The sequence below is a fragment of the Crocodylus siamensis genome, chromosome 4, assembly GCF_052110815.1.
Source record: "Crocodylus siamensis isolate JL-2025a chromosome 4, ASM5211081v1, whole genome shotgun sequence".
Taxonomy (NCBI): Eukaryota; Metazoa; Chordata; order Crocodylia; family Crocodylidae; genus Crocodylus; species Crocodylus siamensis.
Genome location: NC_143398.1, coordinates 69,675,230 through 69,701,570, shown reverse-complemented (window position 1 = coordinate 69,701,570; position 26,341 = coordinate 69,675,230). Strand labels below are relative to the sequence as shown.

The following is a 26,341-nucleotide window of genomic DNA, read 5'->3' as shown; positions in this document are numbered from 1 at the left end:
CCAAAGAGGAACCTTACCTTTAAGAAAAATAGAAACATCTTCCAGCTGAGGCACATTATCTTCTCTATAACCACAGTACTTGGTGAGTAAAGGGAAATTTTTTAAATATTCACGGCAAGCATGAGTGGGATAGAGTTTAGTGAGTTCCCTGAACACAACTCCCCAAGTTTTAATTTCTTCAGTTGTGTACTCCACCCTGGGAATGGGCTGACCACTACAAAAAACAACAACAACAAGAAATATTCTTAAAGACAGTTTCTGGATAAATTTCATCTAGTAAATTCTTCAGAGCAGACATTTCCATTTGTCATTGGATTTATTTACAAATCACTATGTGCATTTATATTCCTATTTAAATCTAGAATAAAAACCGATAATAAACCTTTTATCAAAGTGCAATACAAATTTTACTGGTATGCTTCCAGAACTATTTTTTCTTCAAGAGTAGTAATGATAATTATTTTATGGTATCAAAACTATATAAACTGTGTATTTCAGAATTTGACAGCATTTATCACTTTCCACTTGGTTGTGTGAATAATAACATGTCTGCATTATTAATAAAGTAACCAGGCTATCTATATATTCTTGTACATATAGAATATTATTTATTTATATAACATTGTTGAATCATTCATTTTACAAAACAGATGTGATATCTAGAAATACAGATCCCCCACCCCCTAGCTAAAAATCTCTCTAGTTTGGTGCTCATTATTCCCACTTTAACATGCAGACATATTTTAAGTCCTCAGGTTCATAAGCATGCTATCAGAAATATCCTGTAGAAGGGATTAAGCTCATTCCCAAAGCATCACAACTCAGACAGTCTATTTATTTTTGATCCACATCACCCGTACCTCCATATTACAGAGAAGACCAGATGCTACCAAACCAGATCATATAAGGGCTTCTTACTGTCTTTTATTATGTCCTTGACATCCAGGATTTTTCAAGAGTGAACTTATTTGTATCTCTGAAAAGGTGCATAGAGGGCCAAAAATAAGAGATATGTTCATCTGGGTATTTTATAACAGAATTACTGTTCTGAACAATTGAGTTGGTTCTGAATTAAGTCTCACTGGGCATGCCTACACAAGATATTTACTGTGTAATAGATTAATTAGCCATTTAAATATAAGTACCATCCTGCTGTGGAGTTTTTTTACCCAGCAGCGAAGCACAAGTCGATGTTGCCCTAGCTGGCTGGGGAATGAGGGTGCTTCGGTGTATGGGCTGCCCACACTGAAGCCAGCCCCTCCATAGCACATTGAGCTAGGGTTGGGGAGCAGCCCTGGGCTGGCTGCTCCCCAGGGCCCCATGCCAGCTAGGGCTACTCTGACCCTGCTCCATGTGGAGACAGCGGTGGGTGGAGATAGAGGGTGCACAGGGGTGCACATGCACCCCTTGAGAGCACTGGTGCACCCCGACAGGCCATGCTCCCCGCTTAGGTGATGGGCAGGGGACAGGTGGGAGCAGCGGTACCCTCCCTGTGAGCACCAGGCAGGGAGTGGGAGCACCGGATGTAGCACCATGGCCACTTCTGGGAACACTGTGATTGCTTTTTGGTCAATGTGATCGGCCGTGAGGGGACACCACCCTGGTTGGTGAGATTGGCCTTGTGGGGATGCCCCCCCCCGCCCCCAGTCGCTGACTGGTAGCTGGGGTGGGGCATCTGCCCCCCCCCCGACTAAGGTGACACCAGTCGCCCATGTATGGAGATGTAGTATGAATCAGCAAGCTGTTCTGTAAACAGCATAGACCTAACCTGAATGCCATACTGCTGAACTTTCACTTCCCTTCTCAGGGTAGGATTTCTTCTCTGACTGATTGCTAAGCTTTTTAAATTTTTTTTAGATTTATCTATCTTGATTTGAGAAGCTAACTCTGAACTGTCCTGAAATCATTTTTCAGTACCTTGATCTCATTCTTGTTGAGAGCTGCTCAAAGACTACATGTGCAAGAGAACAGGATTTCCTAGATGTAGAACAAGGTGGAATTTTTTTCAACATAATATTTCTTGTCAGAAAAATGCCAGTTACTAGAAGCCAAAAGCTCTTAGCATCATTTTCAATGAAAAAAAGTATGGACTATCTGGTCAAAAACAGGGAGAGACTCAAGAGAGAAAAGCCACTGACCCAATGATTAGGGCATTCACCTGAGATATAGGTACTTGGTTACAAGTACCTGCATTACCTGATTTTTGTATTGCTTGACTCACTTCCAGGTGAATGTCCTAAACACCAAGTTATGGTGTGGCCTTCAAAGTGTTCCCTGAATCTCTCCTTCTGAAGTTGTTCTACCAGGTATAAATGATTAAATATTAATTTAGTGAAAGATCACGAGAGACTGGTGCCTATGGCACTCACCAGGAACGTGGGAGATCAGACTCAAGTCATTATTCTGATTCAGGTTATGTAGAGAATTCAGTGTGGCTCTCCAACATCCCAGGTAAGTAACCACTGGGCTATTAGTTATTTTATGCGTCCCTCCATGTGAAAAGTTTGGAAAGATTTTGGCTTGCTTTTGAAGCAAAATGCAATGAGATGCAAAATCTGATACTGGGCAGAGCTCCAAAGACACCTTATATTGATTGGAGTGAGTGTGCCTGAGGAATTTTGGTTATTCAGCCTTCAAAAATCTCATTAGGCAAAAATCTGCCCTCCTTTATTCTCTTTGCCACCTGAACCCATAGGATCACACTGAGTGCTTCCTTGAAGATGAGTTTTTGTTGGTATTCAAATTGTAGTGATAAAAGACCAAAGAACCAGAAAAACAAACTGCTTAGTTTTCTCCAGAAATTCGACAGCTGGAAAAAACCAAAAACAAACAAGTTTGCAACAATTTAGCAGCTGGCAAATATGGGGCTGGAGTGTGCGCCAAGGATATTATGAGGTCATGGCCAAATGGACTTGGCCATAGGCTTGCTGAAATATTAAGGGAGAATTACTACAACATTTATCCTGTCCTCATCCATTTAGTCCCTGGATAACATTATAGAATTAAAACAGACACTAATAAAGATAAACTAATTCAGTATCAAGTAACCTGCAACCACAATCAGTAGAAAGATAAATGAAAAGGGTATGCTGTACACTGCATCCTGAAAATGTCCAAGAACAGAATTGGGAGTAGGAGTTCATTCCAAAGCCAGTGAACTACCCCAGCAACACACTCTTGCAGAGGCCTAGACATCTGCCTAGATAGGTGAGAAATATTATAATGTTTTCCACAAACATTGACTTCAAATACAGTCCAGCCAATAACAACTGCAAGAACTGGGCACAGAAAGGAGGCAGCCTTTCAGACAATTAGTTCAGACCACAATTTTAGATCATTCAGTAGGTCATGTAAAAATGTGAATAAGCAATAATGAAAGAGAGAAAGAAGGAGAGAAATCAATTCTATAATCATAATATATAATTTCTCTCACCATCTTACTGTCCAGTTATTATTTTCTACAAAAAAATATTGATCGTTTTAAAGTGTTTCTTTTTCTGCCATGTTGGTCTTTCTATGCAGAAAATTAAAAAAGAAAAGAAACATGTTGGTCTGCTAATTTTTTTTAAACAAAAAATATAAACCACAAACAAGAAAAATGGAAATCCATAAAAGGATGCATAAAATTATAAAGAATATGAAATTAGTATATGCCTTCCCATAAGTGCCAGGACTTAGGCCTATTACTAATAAAATTTGAATGCAATTGAAATTAGTTTGACTTAGAAACCTGAGAGACAAGAAAATTACAACCCAGCAGGTATTTGTAGATAGTGCAGAAAATTTACTAACTCCTGGGGATGATAATGAATTCAAGACACTGCCTGGATCTGGAAAGACAAAATTAAGAAAGAGTATTTGTATGTGAAGGAACAGATCCCATTAACTCCTGAGAAAGCCACAAGCTTAGAGGTGTGTTAGTAAGACTGATAAAGGCACTTTGCAATCTTCAGGGTAGAAAAAGAAGGAAAAAGCTCCACAACATCCAAGAAAGGAATATTGATAGTAAATGTGAACCTTGCTAGCCAACTTTCCTATTCCCAAAGAAAAAAATTTAGACCTTCAGCCTTTAGCAAACTGAGTGGTAAATCTGGAAAACTATTAACACTTTAGGCTGGATCCAGACCTGCAGGCATATGCAGTTTGTGGCATTGCAAACCTCTTTGTGGCACCACAAACTGCACACCTGGCACATTAAAATGTGCCCTGTGCTGTAAATTTGCAGCATGGGGGCAAAATTTGCTATCAGGAAACCCTGACAAAATAAAAACACCACAAAAAAAAAGCCCAGCAAAAAAAACGGTGCGACACATGGCACAGGAGCATGCACCAGCAGACACAGAGGCTTGGTCCTCCCAGGAGACATTCTGGCTGCCAGCGCAAGTGTCTCCGCTCCTCTAGTTCTTCCCTGGCTCCTTCAGCATACCGGGAACCTGAAGGAATGCGGAAACAGCAGTTTCCCCAAAATGGGACATTCTGCCCCTCACCAAAGCATATGAATAGGGGTTTGCACAGCAGTAAAAAGTACCAGCACAGACTTGCTGCTGCACATGTACAGTCACATCCCTACATGTGTGGACATGCTCTTAGAAATTAATGACCAGTAAAAAAAAAAAAAAAAATCAAAGAGATTTGGGTACTAACCACTGTTTGGCCTCTTTGGATATCTTATCCTTAATTCACAAATGTGCTCCAATTCAGAGCCAAGGACAATTATAAAAATAGCTGTGTTACACAGGTGATCATGGGCTCAAAGTCCTGTATAGTGCACAAAACATCCTAATAACTGAAAGACTGGCTCTGTCGACCCAGTCAATTCAGGACTGCATAGATCAGCCTACTCTCCCCTTATGGCAATATCCCCATGGAAAAGAAACATTATGAGAGCAGCTCATGGATTATTGACTTCTTTAGATTGGATGTGGCCACTACAAATAAGAAAGAGCATCAGCATCATGTGACTAGCCATCCCGAACCACAGTTTGGGAATCCCTGCAGGAACTTAGCTAGTGACCTAAATATTAATCACAGACACTTAATTCTAACAGATCCAAAGCATTTTATCTGTTCAGAAATGTCATGTTGGTGAGGAATTGCTTATCGAATACATCACCTTCCCAAAGTTGACACAGCAATAAAGTATTTGCAAAAAGCTAATTGAGCAACATCCAGAACAGAAAAGATACATGTTGAGTGTTTGAGAAGCTAAAAACATCTATGGTTATGGCTAGTATTGTCTCATTAGCTTCAGTACTAGAGAATGAGGAGTAGAAACACCACCAAAATGTACAAAGGAAAAAACAGCAAGTGAAAAGGAAAATGCAACATTTTAAAATGATCTATTACAACACAGAATGAAAGGTACATGTATACAGCTAAGCCCAATTCTTCTTCTTTCCATTGAGGTTCATGACAAACACTCATCACCTTCATTAGGAGCAGGATTAAGCCAACAAAAACATTTCTTCATGAACCAAAATTCTGTGGCTCTACAATATTTTTTTTGAAGAAGTGACAGATGCTCCTGTTACTTATCACCTACTAGGGAAAAGTCATAAAGGGCTTGACTGTCTCAGATGCACAGTTGTATAGAGTTTTCATGTGCACTGTAAATACTTCTGATGTACCTTATGATACTGTGAGCAGCCACATACTTTTCCTTTACCCAGATTATTTGGACTTTAACCTGTAAAAATGTAGTATAACTTTTGCATCAGGAGTGGCAACCCCACAGTACATGTGCCACAAATGGCATGGGCAGCCTGTGTGTATGGCATGCAGCAGATCTGGGAGGGAGCAGGGAGAACAGCAGCAAAAAGGTCAGGGAGCAGAAAGCAGAGCAGCAGATTAAACAGGGGAAGTGGAACCGTGCAGCACTCCAGAAATGTGTGGGGCTTAGTTGTGGCACATGTGTCAGAAAAGTCGGCCCTCACTGGTCTGCATATTAGTTTTCTCTAAGTTCATTACCAGATCAATTGGGTTTCACCTCTCTGGAATCATACCTTACTGTTTTTTAAAGGAATTTGTGGATACTGTTTCATACCCATACACCCCCTGCACCCACCCACCCAACCTTTATGTCCTCATTTCCTCAGTTCACCCCTGAGGCCCCAATTCCTCCAATTATAGCAGACTATATAGGACTCATTAACTGGTTACAGGTGCAACGTCAGGTTTTCCTTCAGTTCTTACTTTTTCCTCCAACAACTGTGTGCCAGCACTACAGCATCAGCTACTTCTACCACCAGCTAAGGATACCTCTGTTGGCTCTTGCTCATAGTAAGAAGCATTTTGGGCAATGAGTCTCCCTAGAACTATAAACAGTGTACAAGTCACTCAATAATTTACATGTTTTTTGCAGCCAATAAGCTGAATGAATTAGAGAATTTGAACTCTTGTAATAGGGATGAGATTTGTCAAAAATGGGCAGAGAAAACATATAATGCATTCACCATTAATGATGCAGCATGTTCCAGAACATGTATAAACATTCTGTTTAAAAGACAATCTTCTTTGGCTCAAGCAGTAAAGACAAGTTTTGGTATTAAAAGGCCAGGTTTCTAACCCAAGGATGTCTGCAACACAGAAATACATTATACAGTATGTAAATACTTTGAAAAATAGCTTCTTACTTTGTGTAAGGTATGAACATCGCAGTGAAAGTGTAGCACTTAGCCGCAAAAATCCACACTTGCCTGCTATTACACTGCAATTATGATATGATTTCAAGCTTCTGCTTCAGGTTTGTCATTTATAGCCTACACTAAAATGGTCAAAGTTTAATGGCTCACTTTTGTCTACTACAAAACTTCATCCTAACAGAATTAAGTGGAACATGAATTCTAACTAGTCAGCGGCACAGGAAAGAATTATACCAGTACTTACTATTTATAACTCATGGCAACATCCACAAAATACTTTCTTCTCTGTCGATAGACATTGTCCTTAAATCCCTTAAGAAAGGAAGGAGACATTCATTTAGAACAAGGGGAAAGAAAATTAGTTTAAGACATTTTTTAAAAAAATCAATAAAGTTTTTATTTAGGGCTTAATTGTATCATACTGTCATTACCTTCATGTTTTTCACAGTGGGAAAAATAATCTAGTGCCAGTTTCTCACCAAGGGCATCACAGCAGCAGTGTGCCCCAACTGGATGGCTACAAGTATGCCCGATCTCTCTGTCCCTTCTTATATAGCAGGTGCAGAAAAGCCAAACCAGCAAAGATGCTCCAAAGGTCATCACCAGCAGCAGTTCTCAAAAACTTAGTGTCTGCCAAGATTGAGTGTGGCCCCCAGGATGACCCTGCAGCATCTCCACAACCTATTTCCAGGTTTGGCACATGCATGTAGAGCCAGTAAGGGGGTGGTTCCCTACCAGTAGTCTAAGGAAAAAGGCAAAAACACTACTGTGCAATTAAAACCTTAATGAGGGGAAACTGTGTCCTTGCCACTTCAACCCTGCCACCACCTTCCTGACTTGCCTGGAATGGCACATGCAGGTAAGAAATTAGAATCCTTGACTCATGGTCAATACCTGCTTTGTGGTTTGAAGATCAAAGTGCCTCACAATCCATAAAAAGCCTGTTACAAAGATGATACTATGACAACTAGCATCTTGCCCAACACACTAGGGAGCTACACCAGCACCTCCAGAGCTAAACCCATGAATGGCTGCAACATGAGTTAAAGAGGGAAGGCTATACTGAGGATGTGAAAGAATCTTGCCCTTTCTAGGTCAAGCACACAGGAGCCCTCTAACACATACTCCCCAGGGAGTTACTCTACTTTCAGTTATTCAAAACACTGTAACATCTTTTTATGCAGAAAACATTTTGATATACTTTACTTTTCAGATTAAGAAGGCTATCTCAATATCAAGGCAAGATTGCCATCACTTGGGAGACAGAGAATAGGAAATCATTGAGGTGAGCTTAATTTAATTTCACAGCATCCCAGAAAGGGTGTTGCAGCTCCTATCACTCCACTACACAGTAGAATAGATAGAAAAAATAGTTTTCACTGTGCATGCACAGGAACAAACACAACTGAAAGGCAGAATAAAAAAATGGTGGAAAATTACTATTAGCCCATGAGACTTGCGTGGGTGTCCACAAAAGCCTCAGTGGCATGCAGCAGCAAAAATGTAGAAGTATGTGTTGAACTGTTGAGGGTAGAGTAGAGGAGAATACAAAGTACTTTAGAAAACCTTCAAACTTCCCACTCTCAAGCAGTGTTCAGGGCAGCAGGGGCCTTATAACACTGTTCAGATACTTGGAGAACACATCCTCACTTTGTTTTGTTAGCATGACTCCAGCTACTTCTCCTGCAGGAAAGCTAGTGCTGGAATCTCTTTAGGTCCTTACAGGTCACAGATTCTCCAAATGGTAGCCCCCACACCTCCCTTTTGTTCTTCTGTTTATATGGCTTTATAAGGCTTTGATTGAATCACTCATGAAAAATAATAGTTTAGGATGACAATGTCAGATAATATGCGGTGCTTAACTGGAAAAGGTTTCTTACAAAGCTATTGATCCTTGGTGCAGCTATCTTGATTGTTTAAATACCTTTGTGGCACAGACATTGAATTAAAAAGTTGCCAACATTGTATTAATGGGTGAGTAAGTGGACTGGAGTAGTCTTACTCTTCTTATGACAGAGACAAATGATTTTTGCACACCAAGGCAGCAAAGAAGATAGAATAACTGTTTGTCATAACTAAACAGTTTGTCACGTAGCAAACTTTGGGATGAAAGTATTGACCATTATGCAGTGGGCTTTATACTGGAATGATCTTAGAGCTCACAGTACCCCTACGCTGTCTCAGCACAGGCCCTTCATAACTCTGATAGCACCCCCACATACATACAGGGGATGGAGCAGAGATCAGAATCAGCAGTCAGTTTTTTCCATCTCTTATTCTGAGCTTTGAACGATCACAAATGTGGTACAAATTATGCTTAAAAGGGCTCCCCCAAGTGTAAAATATATATTCATGTAATGCAAATGTCTTTTTTCATTGTCTATAAAACTAAAGGCAGGTTTTCTCCAGATCATTCAAGTATTTAATGAAAGCACCCAGCTCAAAACATAAAATAATATTAAGTGCCCATCACAATCATCAGCTTCAGTTTAAAACTGCCTCATCAAAAGTGAAATTCCTCTATTTGAACTGAAGTTATTGTTTGTAGCTGAAGTTGATTCAATAAATTTTGGATTTTATGAAACTACAAGCTATGGTCAAAAAGCGCACAGCAGAAATAAGGGTTTTGGGTGTGCTCCCCTAATCCTGGGCCACCCTGGCTTCATTAAGAGGACTAAGATGACCAGCAATGACTAGCAAGTATGGAATGCTTCAATTTTTAGTGGTTGAACTAGAGAAACAGGCAATTCTAGTCAATAAGACTATTAGAGAGATGAGAATTTCATAAAAGTGCTGGACACACATTTTCTAAAAATTATGCTCCTTAAGAGTGCCAAAAATTGATTTAAAATCTTTGCCATAGAACTCATTATTTGTGTGGCTAAATCATACAAATGACTATTTACAGAGTTATTTTAAGTTGTGTTGCAGCCCTGCAATTCAGAATTAAAATACAAGCACGATCAATAGTTGCTGTATTTCATACTTACAGGGTGATCTGCATCTAGCTCAGAGCCGTACATCAGAACTCTCTGTGAGCATTTGTCTAATTCAGAGATCTTCCTAGGGAACCAAGGAACGCTGTCAAGTTCTGTGGGGGAGAATGGCATGAGTTGAAAAGACTGGAGTTTAAGCATGTTGTGTTTTCTAAATGAGCAGCTGGCCAATAGCTAAATAAAGTGACAAATGAAAAATGTAATCTTGCCTTCCTCATCAGTCCAGATACTTTCTGGTGGATTAAGAGATACGATGTTAGTCTGAAACTTTAGCAACTGGATGAGTTCATTAAATTCTTTCTTACTGCAGTCACAGTCCACAAAAATCTCTACCTCCGAGTTCCTCCTCTTGGATTTTCTTGATTCAATGTGAACCATACTCACATGCTTCTCCTGTGGAAAATGAAATATTGGTCTCTATATGTAAACATGTAAAATAACACAATTGTTGGCATCTGTTCCAGTGGAATATATTTTAGAAGTCATAGAAACATTCAGCCTGTGGCTAAGTACATAATTAGTGATTTATATTGTGTATTAAAAAGAAAGGCTTCAAACAACGCACACTTTATCCTTTTTATTATATGACAAAAGATAATCATAATATTTACAGGGGATTTAAATGTGATTTAGAAAGACAATAACTTAGAAAAGATATTATTTTAGTAATTGAAATGATGATAATGCCATGTTAACTACATAGCAAAAGTAGATATAAAATATTTAGTGCCCATATCAATAGTGTTAATTGCAGAGCCTTTTAGTATTCTCACCTAATAACAAAGTTACTACAAGAAGCTGCACTTATTCAATCTCTCTTGACAAGCTGACAGAGAAAACATTCATTTGTGAAGATAATTATATTCCATTCCTCATCTGTCTTTCTTGCAGTAATTATAAATGACCTGCAGTGATAAGTTTGACAAAGTGAAAGGCCAGACCCACTGACCTCCCCCCCACCCATAATAAACATCTAAACATCTAAATCCTACAATGAAAAGGGATGTGCAAATGGCCCTGACACCAGTGCTGCCTTCTTTTCCAGTGCAGCCTCTAATCAGTTAGTACATGCAAGATGGCAGCTGTAAAGCATCAATGATGATTTCAACTTTTGTACTAAGAGCAACCTATCAAGAAATGCCTTACCCCATCATCCCTGCTTCTCTATCTATTAAGAGGTCAAGGGAAAAAAATCATTGGTTTTCCAAATGGGGAGTGATCTATGCCCATGTCTATGTTTGGTCATGAAGTCTCATATGTATTTTCATATTGGCAAAATTCAACCCAGGGCAGACAGTCAGCATGAGATTCTGATGCTGTACCTGGTGAGTCCCATATTGAGCATAGTCCTGCCCTTAGCTGTCATTTCAGAGAAGTATTTTCACCATTAGTTGAACTATTTGTTTTACTTAGACTAGAGAGTTAGCACATTTCCATTCTAAATATTTGTTTTTTCAGTCATTCACCAGTTGTGAAGCCTGAAGGGAACATGATGGTCATCTCATTGGACTTCCTATATAATATAGGCCATAGACCTTCCCTGCATTAATTGAAGATGAAACAGAACTTCTGTTTTATAAAAAACATTCTATCTTGATTTTAAAATGTCCAATGATGGGGAATCAATCAGAGCTCCTGCTAAATTGTTCTGATTAATAACTTTCCCTCTGGTTAAAAATGTGTGCTTTACACACCTAATATGTATTCTCTAGTTACAGTTTCCAGCCATTGGATTTTCTTGTACTTGTGTGCTACACTGAAAACACCTCTCTTGGCAAATTTCCATTCCCCAGGCATGTACTTAAAGAACGTGGTTAAGTTGCCTCTTAGCTTTTTTCTTCAAGTTACACAAATATTGAGCAGTTTATATCTTTCACTACAATGTATGTTTTCCAGTACTTTCATCATTCTCATAAGTTTGTTCCAAATCCTCTCTGAATTACCAACTCAGTAAGATATTGCAGTTCATGAATGATGACAACTCTTGTATTCACCCTTGACACTGGGGGATGCAGTCAAAGACAGAACTTCAGCACCTAGAACAGAACTTGGATGAACTTTGGCACCTAAGCCCAAAACAGATCCAACAAAGTCCATGGTCTATGGCCACCTAGCTCTTCAGGTGCCTACACTTGCTAGTATTTTAAACTTACTGTTTTGATCTGAAAGTTCTTTATGCATCTGCAGGTTTTCTTCCATGACTGTGCAGAAATGACCAGCATGAGCAATGGGGCACCTACCCTCTGCCTAAGTCCCTTAGGGCTTCTCTACATGAGTGTGTAAAGGCTCAATGGGATCTAATGTATGAGTCACACAATCATGCAACCTGCCAGGCACACTGCTGCTGCTGTGAGCCCCATAGATGATGAGTCTTGCAGCTGCAGCAGCATTCTCCCCATTACCCCTGTGCAAGCCCTGAAGAAGTGTTGGCCCCGCAGCCAACAAGGTTTGCAGTGGCAACAGCACTTCTGGCACTTTGCTGTGAACTCCCCACCTTACAAGGTTTGCAGTGGGAGGCAGAATTCTCCCCACTGCAAGCCCCCCAAGATGATAAGGCCCACAGTGGGTGCAGCACTGGGAATGCTACTGCCACTGCAAGTCTCATCAGCTGTGGGCCTGATGGTGGATGGTGCAACCCTGTAGCTGAGAGCTCCTCAGTTGATAAGGCTCCCAGCCCAGAAGAGCACTTGACCATGCATTCAAATTATGATGATCAGAACAAGCTACAAAGTTTTTCCACATTATTGGTGGAATAACTTTGTAGCTGATTGCTTATTCTAGCATGCCATTACTCAGTTGAATGTGAAGCTGGATCACAACTTAAGGCATGATTAACTGGTTCATCACACCTTAAGTGTAACATGTAGAAGGGGTTTTTGAGATGCAGAAACCAGGCAAAGCCATCCTTATATTATCTGAAGTCCACTGTACTGGATTTGCTCGGAGCATACTTCCTACATGGGACTGGATACAATTATAACATTGCATGCAATACTACCTGAGACAAAATTCAATTGTACCTATTTTCCTTTTAGACATAGATGGTAGCACTGGAATTATTATATACAGCCTAGTGGCTAAAGCACCCATCCAGCAAGCAGGAGACCTAGGTTTAATTCCTTCCTTAGTCAACAGGATGAAAACCCACATCTCCCAGCTCCCAGAAGGTTCCTGCACTACCTGCATATAGGCTATTCCAGCCGTGGGCACTTCTGTGGAAGACCCTTCTATGGCAGCTTGCCATGGTGCAAAAAAGGAACCCAAGATACAGGGGGAAGAGGGAAGGAGGGGGCAGAAAGAGAGGAGGAAACATGGTTCTGTAGTATATTGGTTCAGATTCTCACATAAAATGGGGGATCCCTGGGTTCTCACTCCTAGCACTGTTTCTTATATAAAGCAACTTGTATTATATAAAACAGTATTTTATCTAAAACATCTTGTTAATATGTTGTGTTTTCCCTTAATAAACATGCTTTACAGTGTGGAACTTTTGCCTCTCCTTGTATGTCTCAACCCTGACTATGCCTTAAGCAAACTGTTTGGGTAACAACAATAGTAGGTGCCTGTTCTTGAGCAGGCTGCCATGCTCTGGCTCATTCATGAATGAGTGGACACACAGATATAAGCCCTGGTTTGAGCATCTAACCTGTAGAGAGGGGTGGGATTTCAGATATACCACTGTGCTCAGAATTTTCTATTGGCTGCTTCTAAGCAGGAGCCTCTTCAGTGTATGGGTTTAATGACCATTCAAAGGTACCTATCTAGCCTTATATCCTATCTGGGAAGCCTAGCCACCAGAGGTCTAGCTAACCATGCATGTGATCAGAGGTCAGGAAAACAGACCTGATGACAACAGGCTGAGAGCCTTAGGGCTTTTTAGCCTGGAAAAGTACAGGCTCAGGGGTGATCTGATGGCCACCTATAAGTTTATCAGGGGCGACCACCAGGATCTGGGGGAACTTTTGTTCACCAGAGCGCCACAAGGGATGATGAGGTTGAACAGTCATAAACTGCTGCAAGACCATTTCAGGCTGGACATAAGAAAGAATGTCTTTACTGTCTGAGCCCCCAAGGTCTGGAACAGCCTGCCATCGGAGGTGGTCCAAGCGCCTACACTGAACACCTTCAAGAGTAAATTGGATGCTTATCTTGCTGGGATCCTATGACCCCAGCTGACTTCCTGCCCTTCGGGGTGCTGGACTCAATGATCTTCTGAGGTCCCTTCTAGCCCTAATGTCTATGAAATCTATGAAGCTGTGCAACATCCAAGGCAGCACTAGTTGCTGTAGGGCCAGTTTCAGTGGTGCGAGCAGCCTCCACTGCAGTTGTAGCTGTTGAGGCTCCCCACAAAGGCAGTACCTTTGCCTTCAATGGTCATATCAGTTTACATCAGCTGAGAATCTAATCCAAAGGTCCCCACTCTTTATTGTCATGATTTGTAATACTTACCTGGAAAAGTCTGAGAGCTTTTATCAATCCACCAACTTCGTTTTTCAAGGAAAACACTACAGCTGTCTTTCCACTCTCAGAAATTGATTCACTTTTGCCATTTCCTTTATTTCCTTTCTTTTCATCATTTTTCCCAGAAGTGGATCTGTTTAGCTTCAAGTGGATATAGGACACAACAATTTCAGATGTGACTGTGCATTTTTCAAAAATGTAAAACATTCATTTCTCACAGATAGCTTATGACAAAAAATCCCCAAAGGAAACTGATCCAGATTTTTCCTCTAAAAGGTAAGCAACATACATTGCAAATCAGAATCACAGTTTAAAAGCTAAGTGTCAAAGATTATTAAGAGAAGAACACAAGGCTATCACGAAGAAGTAGGACATAAATTTCCTGACACATTAAAGTAATGTTATTATAACCTGGTTAAAACACATCCTCATCTGATATAAATCACTGTGGTTCCATTAATTGCAATGGACCTATGCTGATTAACACGAGCCAACAATCTGGCCAGTATTTTTTTAATTGTCTATAAAATCATGAGCAGAACACTCATCAGCTTCAGTGCAGGAGATTTAATGTAACCACATAGATTTCATTGCTTCTAATGAATTAAAGTTTATTTGTTGATTAGACAATAAGAAGGACGTTTAGTTGCCATCTAGCGTGAAAGGAATCTGATTTTTTTCCAAATAAGTCTTGGAGTCTTGAAAGCTGCCTACTTCTGAGTTTCTCTAAACTTTCCAGCAAGTTTTCATTTGTGCTAAAGTTCCATTTGCTCTTTTCAAGGAGTGCAGTATTATCAGTGGAAACCTATTTGAGCTGTCAGTAAGCTATCCACACATACAAGTAGTTTTAGTAATGCGGGTCAAGATTTCCCAAAATGGCTAGCATATTTCAGTATCCAATGCAAAAAGCAGTAGGATTCTCAGAAAACTGCACATTCTAAGAATCAGGCTTATATATGCATGTCTCAGTTCAACAGTCAAAACCACTTGGTCTCATTGTTCACTGACAAAAACGGTGAAAATGGACAAGCAACCAATTAACAGTTTTAAAAAGTTTAACAAAAAAAAGTTTAACAAAGTTTAAAATGTTTGCCTGGTTATTGCCAGACAAAAACCCACATTAAAATTGTCCTAGGGAGTTATTTCTTGAGAATAGGCAGGGACCTTTGGGCAGATTACATCATTTCCAGCTGACCCTGTGACTAGATCTATGACAATTTCTGCTAGCTAAGTATCTACACCATTTCTAACCAGACTTAATAAGAAGTTGTCAGTGCTGACAAGGCAAGGAATGAAGCTGATACCTTTAAATTGGATCAGTTTAAATAGACCTTTTCTTAAACAAAATCCCTTTGCTGAAGGCTATGAGTGCTTTCAGTGGATCCCGTTTTTATGGATCCACACTAAATGTGTCATACTGGTTTGCGTTTTATCCCTGTGCAAATAGCTCATAGGCCTCAGGTCAACTCTTGGAAGCTTTTCATTCTGGTGTGTTTTTATGGCTGCAGTACATGGTAAGAAAATAAAAAGACAACTAGTTGAAGCATTTTCAGCTTTCTAAGTAAATTGACAAAAAAGTTAAACTTTAACTTTTTCAGAAGACCTTTGACACTGTCTCTCACCCTGTTCTCATTAAAAAACTGGGGGACTGTGGATGGGACCAGAGGGCGGTGGTGGATGGGTCATTTTTGACCTGGAGGGATGTGGGCAGTGGGGTCCCACAGGGCTTGGTCCTCCGGTCCACACTGTTCAACATCTTCATCAGCGACTTGGACGAGGGGGTAAAAAGCACCCTGTTCAAATTTGCTGATGGCACTAAGATGTGGGGGGACATGGGCATGCTATAAGGAAGGAATAGGCTACAATCAGACGTAGACAGGTTACATGGGTGGGTGGATGAGAATAGGATGGGATTCAACACTGACAAGTGCAAGGTGATGCACCTGGGGCGGAAGAACCAGCAGCATACCTACAGGCCGGGGAACTCCCTTCTCATCAGTCCAGATGCAGAAAAGGATCTTGGAGTCATCATTGATGCCAAGATGAACATGGGCCGGCAGTGTGGGGAGGCAGTCAGGAAGGCCAACTGTACCTTGTCATGCATCCACAGATGCATCTCAAGCAGGTCCAGGGAGGTGATCCTCCCCCTCTACGTGGCACTGGTCAGGCTGCAGCTGAAGTACTATGTCCAGTTCTGGGTGCTGCACTTCAGGAGGGATGTGGACAACATGGAGAGGGTCCAGAGGAGGGCCACTCTCATGATCAGACGGCAGCAGGGCAGACCCTATGAGGAGAGGCTAAGGGACCTGAACTTATTCAGCCTCCACAGGAGAAGGTTGAGGGAGGATCTAGTGGCCTGTTACAAACCAGTCAGAGGGGACCGGCAGGCATCGGGGAAGTCCCTGTTCCCCTGAGCACTGCCAGGAGTGACCAGGAATAACGGTCACAAGCTGGCAGAGGGTAGGTTTAGGCTAGATATCAGGAGGCGCTTCTTGATGGTCAGGGTGGCTAGGATCTGGAACCAACTTCCAAGCAAAGTGGTGCTGGCTCCTACCCTGGGCATCTTTAAAACAAAGCTAGACAATCACCTTTCTGGGGTCATTTGACCCCAGTACTCTTTCCTGCCATGGCAGGGGGTCAGACTCGATGATCTGCTCAGGTCCCTTCCGATCTTACCAACTATGAAACTATCTATCAACTCTGCAGTCTGTTCTACCTTTGCTAAGCCAACTGGCTGGGTTTGTATATGTGGACAGCATCCTAAGGGATCAACCATTTAATTTCATTGGTGAGACCTTGCCTGAGGGCCAGTAAGAACAGGAGTACCAATGCTATGCGTTGGTTAGTAAGAAAGCAGGTGTAGACTGGTAATACCTTGTTTGAATCCAATTTATCCCAAACTGCATAGAACGGGACAAATAGCTCAAAGTACATGTCTTTGAGTTGCCAGTGGTATGTATGTTCTAATGATCTTAGACCAGTTTGCCCCCATCCTGGCTGATCTTCATATGCTTGAATTCAGTGGTATCTGGAACCAAGTATATCCTGAGTTCAGATTCATTTTTCAATCATGGTAAAAATCCTTGTATAGTCGATGTCTAGGAGGGTCTGCACTTAAGCAGTAAATCACCCCATTGACTAGGAATCATCCAATATGGCACCAATCTGGAAAGCATTTGAGCGCATGCCTAACTAAACATGTTTTACTGAATTAAGACTTCAGGGGGAGGGAGGGTGTATTTTTTATAATATTTAGAATATTTTTTTAAGAAATACTATTTGGGATAGCCCTTTCTAGCTTTCATACACATCAAGGATCTACACAAGAACAACAGTGCTATTTTTAATCTTACAGCATACCCTCTGCACTTGTCAGAACACGCATAGTTTTCATAGCCAAGTCCAGAGAAGCATTTTAATTATATGTACAAAGTGCTCAGCCTCCATTGGCTTCAGTATGAAGAGGCACTCTTCACATCCTCCAGGAACAAATCCTGTGGAGGTCTCTGATCGTTTCAAGTAGATAATATTGTAAGAGATATCTGAAAGCCACTATACTGCGTATGAAAACTAGATCACCTAGGAAAATAACCAAATGTTTGAGGAAGTTGTTAGACTTACTAGTCAGGCAGGCTACCAGAGTTTATGATTAAATAATGGCCGCTTTCCTAATGATAATAATGACTGATTGTCTGGAGCAAGGGCAGATACTCAAAAAATCAGAAAGAGCTAAAGTAGACCACCAATGAAGAAAGTTACACATGGATAATAAAGCAAATTCATCCCATTTAGCCAAACGAAGTCTTTTTTAAGATCATCCACTGATATCAATAACTTTCTTTTTTCAATCTGATTCAGCCAGATACTTAAATAACTAAAACTGAACCTGCGAGTTGTCCAGCTACCTTTAACAGAAGTATTAACAAGGTCAAAAGTAGGTGCACACTTAAAAAACTAATTTAATGTTAATTATAAAAGTATTTATGGTGAACCTTGCATGTCAGTGTAACAGGGTAGTTGTATGTTATAAAAAGAGAAGAAAGTGCTAGTGCATTTAGAACTAAAAGGGAGTTATCAAACCTAGTACCAAAGCAAACTACTTGTATCTGGATTTTTTTAAATAATATTGAAAAATAAATAAATACTGAAATTATTAGAAAAAAAAGAGGGAGAAAGTAGCCTGCACTGGATTCCATGGGTTAGTAAACTATTTATAGCATTAAACCTATGAAAACAAAATCATTTTGTTTAGATAATATTCAAAGAAGAATATGATCTGCTTGTCCTCTCTGGGGTGGTACTATTTCTTTCCACGTTTGCTTTCTTTATTACTTGTGCTGCTATTGCTGTGTAGGATTTTAGCCATTATCATTCCTGAAGTGAAACATTGAAAGAACAACAAAAAGAAAAAGCAGCAATTCTGCTTTAATGGAGTTGTCATTCACTTCTGTTGCTTGCTTTGGAAATGGCATAATAGAAGCAGGAACAATATTTGACCCCACATTTTGTATTTAAGTAGTAGAGCTCAGAAGCCCTAAACACAGAAACAAATTCAATGGGGCTGTAAGGATGCTAGCAGCAGCACACAGTGCACATTCCAAGAGTCAGGCAATATTGTTCCTGTACATTTTTATCTCATCTTTTAATAAAACATGCGTGCTTCAAGAATGGACACATCGTGTTGTCAGTATGGAAACATAAGCATTTTAAAATGGAAAATAAATATTCACTTTTACCCACAAACACCAAAACAGTTGCACACACGAACTGCAGGAGAGACTGGGACCTTGCAGCCGAAGTGGTATCAAAAAATCCTTCTTTGACAGGGTGTTATGCTCTGACACAGCTCCTCTCCGAGGAGAGGGTGCTCAGATACACACTCCAAATGAAAAGAAGCTGCAATGTTTGTGCCTGCAAAAGGAGATGTGCTAATGCAACGTTCCTGACCGGGTCGTTCAGTCCCTGTGCACATAAATGTTCTGTTTATGAACATTTAAGGAGAGTCCTGGGTACTTACAGTTAAATTGCTGACCAGGTGCTCATCAGGCACGGCCGAGTCCAGGGAGAGCCCCCTTCTTGCCCAGTACTTACTGGAGAACATCATCATCGCGGGCTGCATGTCGGGCCTTCCTCGGCTGCAGGGACCGGCGGCGGGGCGGCCTGCCCGGGGCGCTGTCCACGGCGCGAGTGCTGAAGACAGAGCCCTGCCGGCTCGTCCCCTCTCGGGGCTCATTTTATACGCGTGCCTGGAGACAGATGAAAGGCTGATTAGGGGACACTCGTTTCTGCCTCACCATGGCCACGGGCAGATTGAAGCCCTGCATGCGCAGGTTATCTCTATCGGGAGTTGTTTCAGTGGAAATGAAAATGGGGGGGGAGAAATTAAAAAAAAAGAAAGACAAATCAGCCACCACAGGAAGAGTCAGCCCCTGGATTGCAGCAGAGGAGAGAGCTCGCCCTGAGCCCGCTGCCCGCGGAAGGAGGCAGCCTGAGACAAAGAGCTGGGTTTTCAGATTTAGTTAGGAAATACTTTTGGGGGAGGGCAGAGAGGAGATCTCCCCCGAGGGACAAAAAAGCGCTAGTGCAAGCTCCAGCCTTAAGAGAGAAACGAGCCTAGACTTACTCCAGGCTTTATATCGCAGATTAAATGCTTGGCTTTTTATGGTAAAGCCTCGACCTTTAGAGCTGGTGGGGTTACCAGGCCGTGTTGTTTCCCATGTGATATAGGGACATCCAGACAGGAGCTGTGTGCCTTGTAACTTGGCTCTTTCTAAAGAGACCACTGCTTCTACTTGACAGGCTGCCTGAGAGCAAGATGCTCACAGGCTGCCTGTCAAGTAGAGGCAAGCATCTCTTCACTCCTTCCAAAGTTGATAGTGCAAAGCAAGATGCTCACAGGCAGCACTCCCCCCATACTCTTTCTGCTTGTGTTCTTTGCACTTCACAGACACACCCACAAAACACTACTTTTTCCCATTCTCCGAGTTGTGCCAGTATCTATCATGCCAAAACACATCACCTTTTTTTGGAACCAAAGTGAAAAGAAACCAGACTATTAGCTATTCAGTCTGATAGTTCATCTTGCATTCAGAGTGCAAGGGAGGATCTTTTAAAGAAAACAGCAACACACCTGAATTTGGAAAAGGATTTCCTATGCTCATCATTTATTTTGTTTTCCCCTCTGTTCATGCCAGCATTGGCATTTCTGCATTACCTGCAGACAAAAGGGATAGTCATCTTATTTCCTACTCACAATAGACAGACAGACACAGGTACTGGAGGGTCTGACATAACTTTCCCAGTTCTAACATCCAAGATAATATATTATCTTATAACTCATTCTATTTCTTTATAATCTGGAGAGATATCTATATTTTTATATATCAAGTAGGAAATGAGATGAATTATAAGCTTATCTAATAATAAACATGAAGGTGAGGGCTCGGAAAGCTGTCAGACCCTTTAGAGAGAGACAAAGAGAGCATGAGTGAGTGTGATTTGTCAGACAGTTTAATGCTGGTACATTCTACAGCCAATGCACAGCTATTCATTCCAATTAATTAATGTTAGGGAGCTTTCACACAACCACACCAAAAGCTTATCCTGACAGCCTCTGAACATCTATAAAGGTATTTTCAAAATCCCTGGGCTGTTCCTTGCAGAACTTAAAAGATCCTTGGATGCAGCCCATCCATACAATGATGTCAGTCTTACTCTCTACAGCTACAGTGTTTACTACTAGAGATCCTTCAAGATCCATAGGCCTGGAATAGGGAGGTAAAAAGGTTTTTATAAATACTGGATATATTCAAAGTTTATGAGATCATCCTAAGGCACTTGAAAGCTATTGAGTCAGATTGCCTCAGTAGCTGTTTAACTAGGACTTTGCTGAGAGTTAGCTCCTAAGGAGCAATTCAAATTGGTGGTAGTGGTGTCAGCACTTTAAAAACTCATTAAACATTTCCATTTGGGACAGCAGGAGATTTTATGTGCACCTGTGCTGACCTGATGTGAAGCATATGTTTCAGCAGATAACTGTCCCCAAGCTCTGAAGTGGCTCAAGTTGGCCAGAGGAGACGACTAAGTTTTGATAAACTCCCTGGAGACAGTGACAAGGGTAAGTAAAGAAAAATCACAATTAACCCACACATACAGCACAAAAGTCATCTCAAAACTGTGTCCACTAATAGCATAAAGGTTACAGCATTCACCCAAAGAGTTGGGTGCTCTGCCTTGTCACCCTGAAATTTAAACTCAGATCTCTCATTTCCCAGAAGAATACTTTAACTACTAGATTATTAAATAATCTACATGAGGGCAGTTATTTGTTTTCATACTGAGCTGGGCCACTAGACAGGCAAGCATAGAAGTCATGGGGCCAAAAAGAAAAAACAAAAGAAGGAATCTGACTTTATGCTGAATACCAGCCACCAGAAGTTAGGTTAAGATACTTTCAGGAAGAGGAGATGCCTGAAGTAGAAGATCTTTTACTAGTCCTTGTTACATTTATTTAACTAATGACTACCAAATGCAAAGTGCATAAACAGTTCTAGGAAGCTCTGCCATCTTCTGAATTGCCTGTCTTCAGAAACTCGTAGTGTTTCAATGTGGCAAGTACTCATTGACAATTGAGGGGAGAAGCATAAGGAATAACTTGTGAGGATTAGGAGTTCAGAAATAAATCCATACTGTAGTATTTTCCACTGGCTCCCACAGCATCTATGGGGTCTTTTTAACTGCCCTTTGGAGGTGCATGTCACTCCCATTTTCTGTATAGGACACAGGCAATAAACATGACTACTCTTAGGTGTTTAACCATTGATTCTGTGGGAATGCTGCCTCACTGCATCATTCTGAATCTCTCTCCTGAGGCATTTACTCAAAAGTTAGGTTTCCCTGCTTAAGTTAAGATACATACTAAAGCAATTTGAATCCTACCTTACAAATACATAGTTAACACCCTTGATGATTCTTACAAAGTCTACATGCCAAAAACTACATTTCAATGACTACAAACTGTGCAAATATATCCAGAAAAATGAGTAAATTCCATGAAAGCTAAATAGTTCCAATTAAATTAACTTGCAAAGTCAATGTAGTTTCTGAATTCCACAAGGAATAATCCTGGAGTTATTAAACCATCTGAGAATGCTCCCGAAGACAGTGAAAAACAAAACCATACTATCAAGCTCCTCATGTGGAAAACATCTTTTAAGACAAGATCCATGTAGACAAATTCTTACACATGGAGCTTTTGTGAATAAAAATTATTTTCTACAGAGACCATTTCTATGCTAGGAATCTAGATGCAGGTTGGGGGAGGAGGTAGGCACAACTAGCAGTTTACATAGTTTATTCTTGTGTGAAAAATTAAGAGGGTTTGAAGGAGAGCCAAAAGGACAGAAAACCATTTTTCCTCCCATGAAAGACTTAATTTACTCTTTCAAAGGAGTTGATCATACTCGATAAGTACCCCCACTGAAAAAAAGAATACCTAATTGTACTGGACTCCTTAATCTACCTGACAAAAATACAACAAGGTCCAGTGGTTAAAAGTCTAAACTAGAGCGAATCAAACTAGAAGAGGTGTTTTTGTTTCCCCCTTCCATCCCCCAACAGTGAAGGCATTCAAAAATCAGTGGAACAATTTATCAGTGTGTAAAGTGAATGTTCAGACCTTTAAACCACAATTAGATATCTTCCTAAAATATTCACTACAGCTCAACCATAAGTACTTGATTATTGGGTACAAGTTTTGGTTTTCTGGTAAAAGGAAGAAGTCAGAGGAAATAATCATGTTCTCTTCCAGTCTTAAACAAAAAAAAAACTATGAACCATTTTTCCATCTTATTTGCTTCTGTGAGAGCAAATTCTTCTGTAACAATATGACAGGTCTTTTCTGTACATATATTCCAGAATTGGACACCAAAATATTTCCACCTGTGGTGTGGAATGACCCAGTTCTCCCTCCAAAGCAAAAATAAATAATTATTGGGCCAGAGGGAAAAAAAATAATTCTGTATCCTAGTGCTTGGAATACTTGTGTGCAATTAATGAGATCTATATGAACATCTCTCTTCCAAATTAATATTTTTTGCTTAAACAAAAGGGAATAGGAAATCCTACATCTGAATGCCCTACAACCTAGTGGTTAGGACACTCCTTTGGCAGCTGGGTTCAAAAGAGAAATGATTAATTTAAGGGTATGGACTGTGATTTGGGATACTGGGGTTTAATTTTCAAGTCTGCCATAGGCTTCTTCTGTGACCTTGAACAAGTAATTTAACCTTCATGTGCCTCAGTTCCAGACCTGTAGAGTAGGGCAGTACCTTCCTCCTATCCATCAGCTGCTTGTTTATTTAGATAAATATCTGGGAACAATCACTTGCTATACATAAAGGGCCTAGCACAATTGGTTCCTAATATAATTTGGCATATAAATGCATCATTTCAGATTAAAAAACAATATTAAGATAGATTTTGGTATTATGTTTTATTGTATTGCTCCTACCTTCTCATTCTGGGCAGGGGAGCCTGCCTGCATTTACAAATATGTTTTTACTTCAGGATTACTCAAAGATATTCACTTGGACATTATTCATTATTGCTCATAGAGAGAACATGAGTCAATTTCTCCAGGCCTTGATATATCACACTGCTATATCTGAGACATATTGATAAATTTCCTGAAGATGCATGATTTATGTGAGTAAGATTGCCTGACACTGTCCGAAATACTCTGGTGACTAAAACAACCTCTGCTGTACAGCCTTTTCTTTTCTTGGAATGACAGGGGAGAGCTATGTCTGCCGTTGGATTATAGTTTTCCAGGCAGGACAGCACGCAAGTCTAAGATGGCCTTATTATCCCAGTGCAATAGCACTGCTAATGTATCACAGCTCAGCTTAGTAATTGGCATGCACCAGAAAGCATTTTCCCTTCAGGCTTGTCACCCCCTTTTAGCACAACTGATGAAAGCGAAGTGCATAAAGATGTACTGTGTGAGTACATCCAATAAAACATTTAGGAATGAGGAGGTTATCAAACTATTCAACTGCTTTAATAATTCTATCCCTAAAAATCATACAGAGAATACCTCATGCTCTAAAGCAAATAGTTCTGCTGTGCGTTTCATTTTAACAGTTGTGCTCTTCCATAACATGATGAGGGACAGAAACATTTACCGGAATAAGAAAAGCTTATTTCATTTCTCACTGTACCTAGTGTTCTAGGAACACCACTACTTATGTTATAGAAGTAATTCAAAGCTTAGACAAAACTGCTTACCTTCAGTTTATAGTACTATAGGCACAAATGAAAATCTTCCAGTAAATGTTCTTAATATAAATACTCAGACCTAAAATTATGCAAAAGGGATAGTTTACTAATTGGAAATGTACTGGAAAAGTATTCAGGAGTAATTATTCTAGAATAGTATTTTTGCATTAGCCACTTTTGGACATACTTTTCACACTCTGGAAAATGTTGCTTGTGCTCAGAATAAGAAAATCTTGACACCGAGTATAATTAAAGGGCAAGTTATTTTTAATGGTCCTAAAATAAAAAGGAATGTATTTTATTTTTTTCATATAATTTCCCCCATTGTTACATCATAAGGTAGTGTTCATGTTGCGCAGATTCTTCAGCTCTGAAGTTCTTATCCTGAGCTTGCATATAAGAAAAATTTGTTAACACTACCTTAACTATGCCTTAACATATTTGATCTTAGAACTCAGATGTGATAGCCTACCATCATTGTACATTTCTAAGGTTTTGGCTGTGGTACAGTATGAACCTCAGATTTGTTATATTTGATAACAATATGCAAGGACAGATTTCGTTGGTAAGTCACCATAGCTAGAAAGCATCAGCAAATTTAACATGAGTTTACAGCTTTCAGATCACTGAAGCATACCCTGAACATGACCTTTCAGCTGCAACTGATACATAGGCTTAGGGAGGAGTGTCAAGAAGACCAGTGGCTCCTTAAAGTAGAGGCAGGGTAAACCTAGTCTAAATCCCAGTTTAAGTGATTTAAGGATTTCCTTGCACCCTCCGTCTCCATGTGCCATGTGAGATCTTTCAAGACTGATTCTCAAGCTGGCACATAGTTGTGGGTTCATTAAAGAACAAGCGGGCCAATTCATTCACCAAGGAGAACACTTAAGACAAAACATTACAAACAACAGAACAGTTGCATGCAAGTTGGCTGCAGAGGATGGAACATGTTTACTTTGGATTTCTCAGCAGACCCCTGCAGGCATTCCCTCCACAAGGAAAAATTATTACTTTGAGAGAGCTCACTAGTGAAGATGCCAGTTCCTAGTTTTCACACATTAGGAAGTCAAGCAAAAAAGCAGTCATTCCCTTATCCTGCTCACTGGTGTGAAAACTATGCTGCTTTATATAGGACTTTAGTTAGCTGAAAACAAACCTGTTTTCCTAATGAAAGCACAGCCTGAGTTACCTGATCTGTTAATTTGAGACTGTCTGTAGCCCATGCAAACAGAGCAATTACATATAACAATGAATTTAATTACCACCCACTTCCTTCAAACAGTCCATGTAAAAGATTTCAATTAACTTCCACTGTATGGAAGGTTTGAAGAGTCTGTTTTGTTCCATTGTAAAGGTCATTTGAGACAAAAAGAGCGATACAGATACTAAATTTCTTGTGATTCAGTTTGCAATTAACTTTAACTCAACCAATTAACAGATTAGCTCATAAATCCTCAAAAAAAGTTTGTACAAAAGAGCAAAAGGTATAGTTTTGGTGGGTATGTGCTGTATTTCTCAAAACAAAGATGATGAATCCTTGCTTTCATTCCAAGGTGCATCTCAATCTTAACACTGAAATGTGGCCAGTACCAGCATAATACAGTGTGCCTGAAAACATTAAACACATTATTACCAAGTCAATCTTAGAAAACATGTTCTGAGTAATAACTCCTTTTTTTTTTAAACTCCCTGGTAAATATGTATTTCACGTATCTTCAGGTCTTAACCAAAGGAATAAGTGATTGTGCCTACAACTGTCTTTATATACTCAGTTAGGCTATCTGTACAGCCTATCACTCAGTTTGCATGTGCAATCATAGTATTTATCAAAAAGCAACTACATAATTATATATACATAAAGTCAGTCTCCTGTTTAACAAAATATGACTTCATGGTCAATCAGGACTTCCCATTTTAAACATAGGTTCTACCAGACCATCTCTCTCTCATCCCATTCATTATGGT

At 40.2% G+C, this 26,341-nt stretch overlaps 1 protein-coding gene across 1 annotated transcript in view; it reads right to left on the bottom strand.

Annotated features, from left to right (window-relative positions):
• The window catches only part of TPH2 (tryptophan hydroxylase 2), a 73,244-nt gene extending 54,027 nt beyond the window's left edge, over positions 1-19,217 (bottom strand). The window contains exons 1-6 of the mRNA XM_090041013.1: positions 19,116-19,217; positions 14,087-14,239; positions 9,847-10,030; positions 9,632-9,732; positions 6,886-6,953; positions 18-214 (exon numbers count right to left, since the gene is read on the bottom strand). Of these exons, the coding sequence (XP_089897139.1) occupies positions 18-214; positions 6,886-6,953; positions 9,632-9,732; positions 9,847-10,030; positions 14,087-14,239; positions 19,116-19,217 (805 nt within the window). The remainder of the gene's footprint in view (positions 1-17; positions 215-6,885; positions 6,954-9,631; positions 9,733-9,846; positions 10,031-14,086; positions 14,240-19,115) is intronic.
• Positions 19,218-26,341: the final 7,124 nt, after the last annotated feature.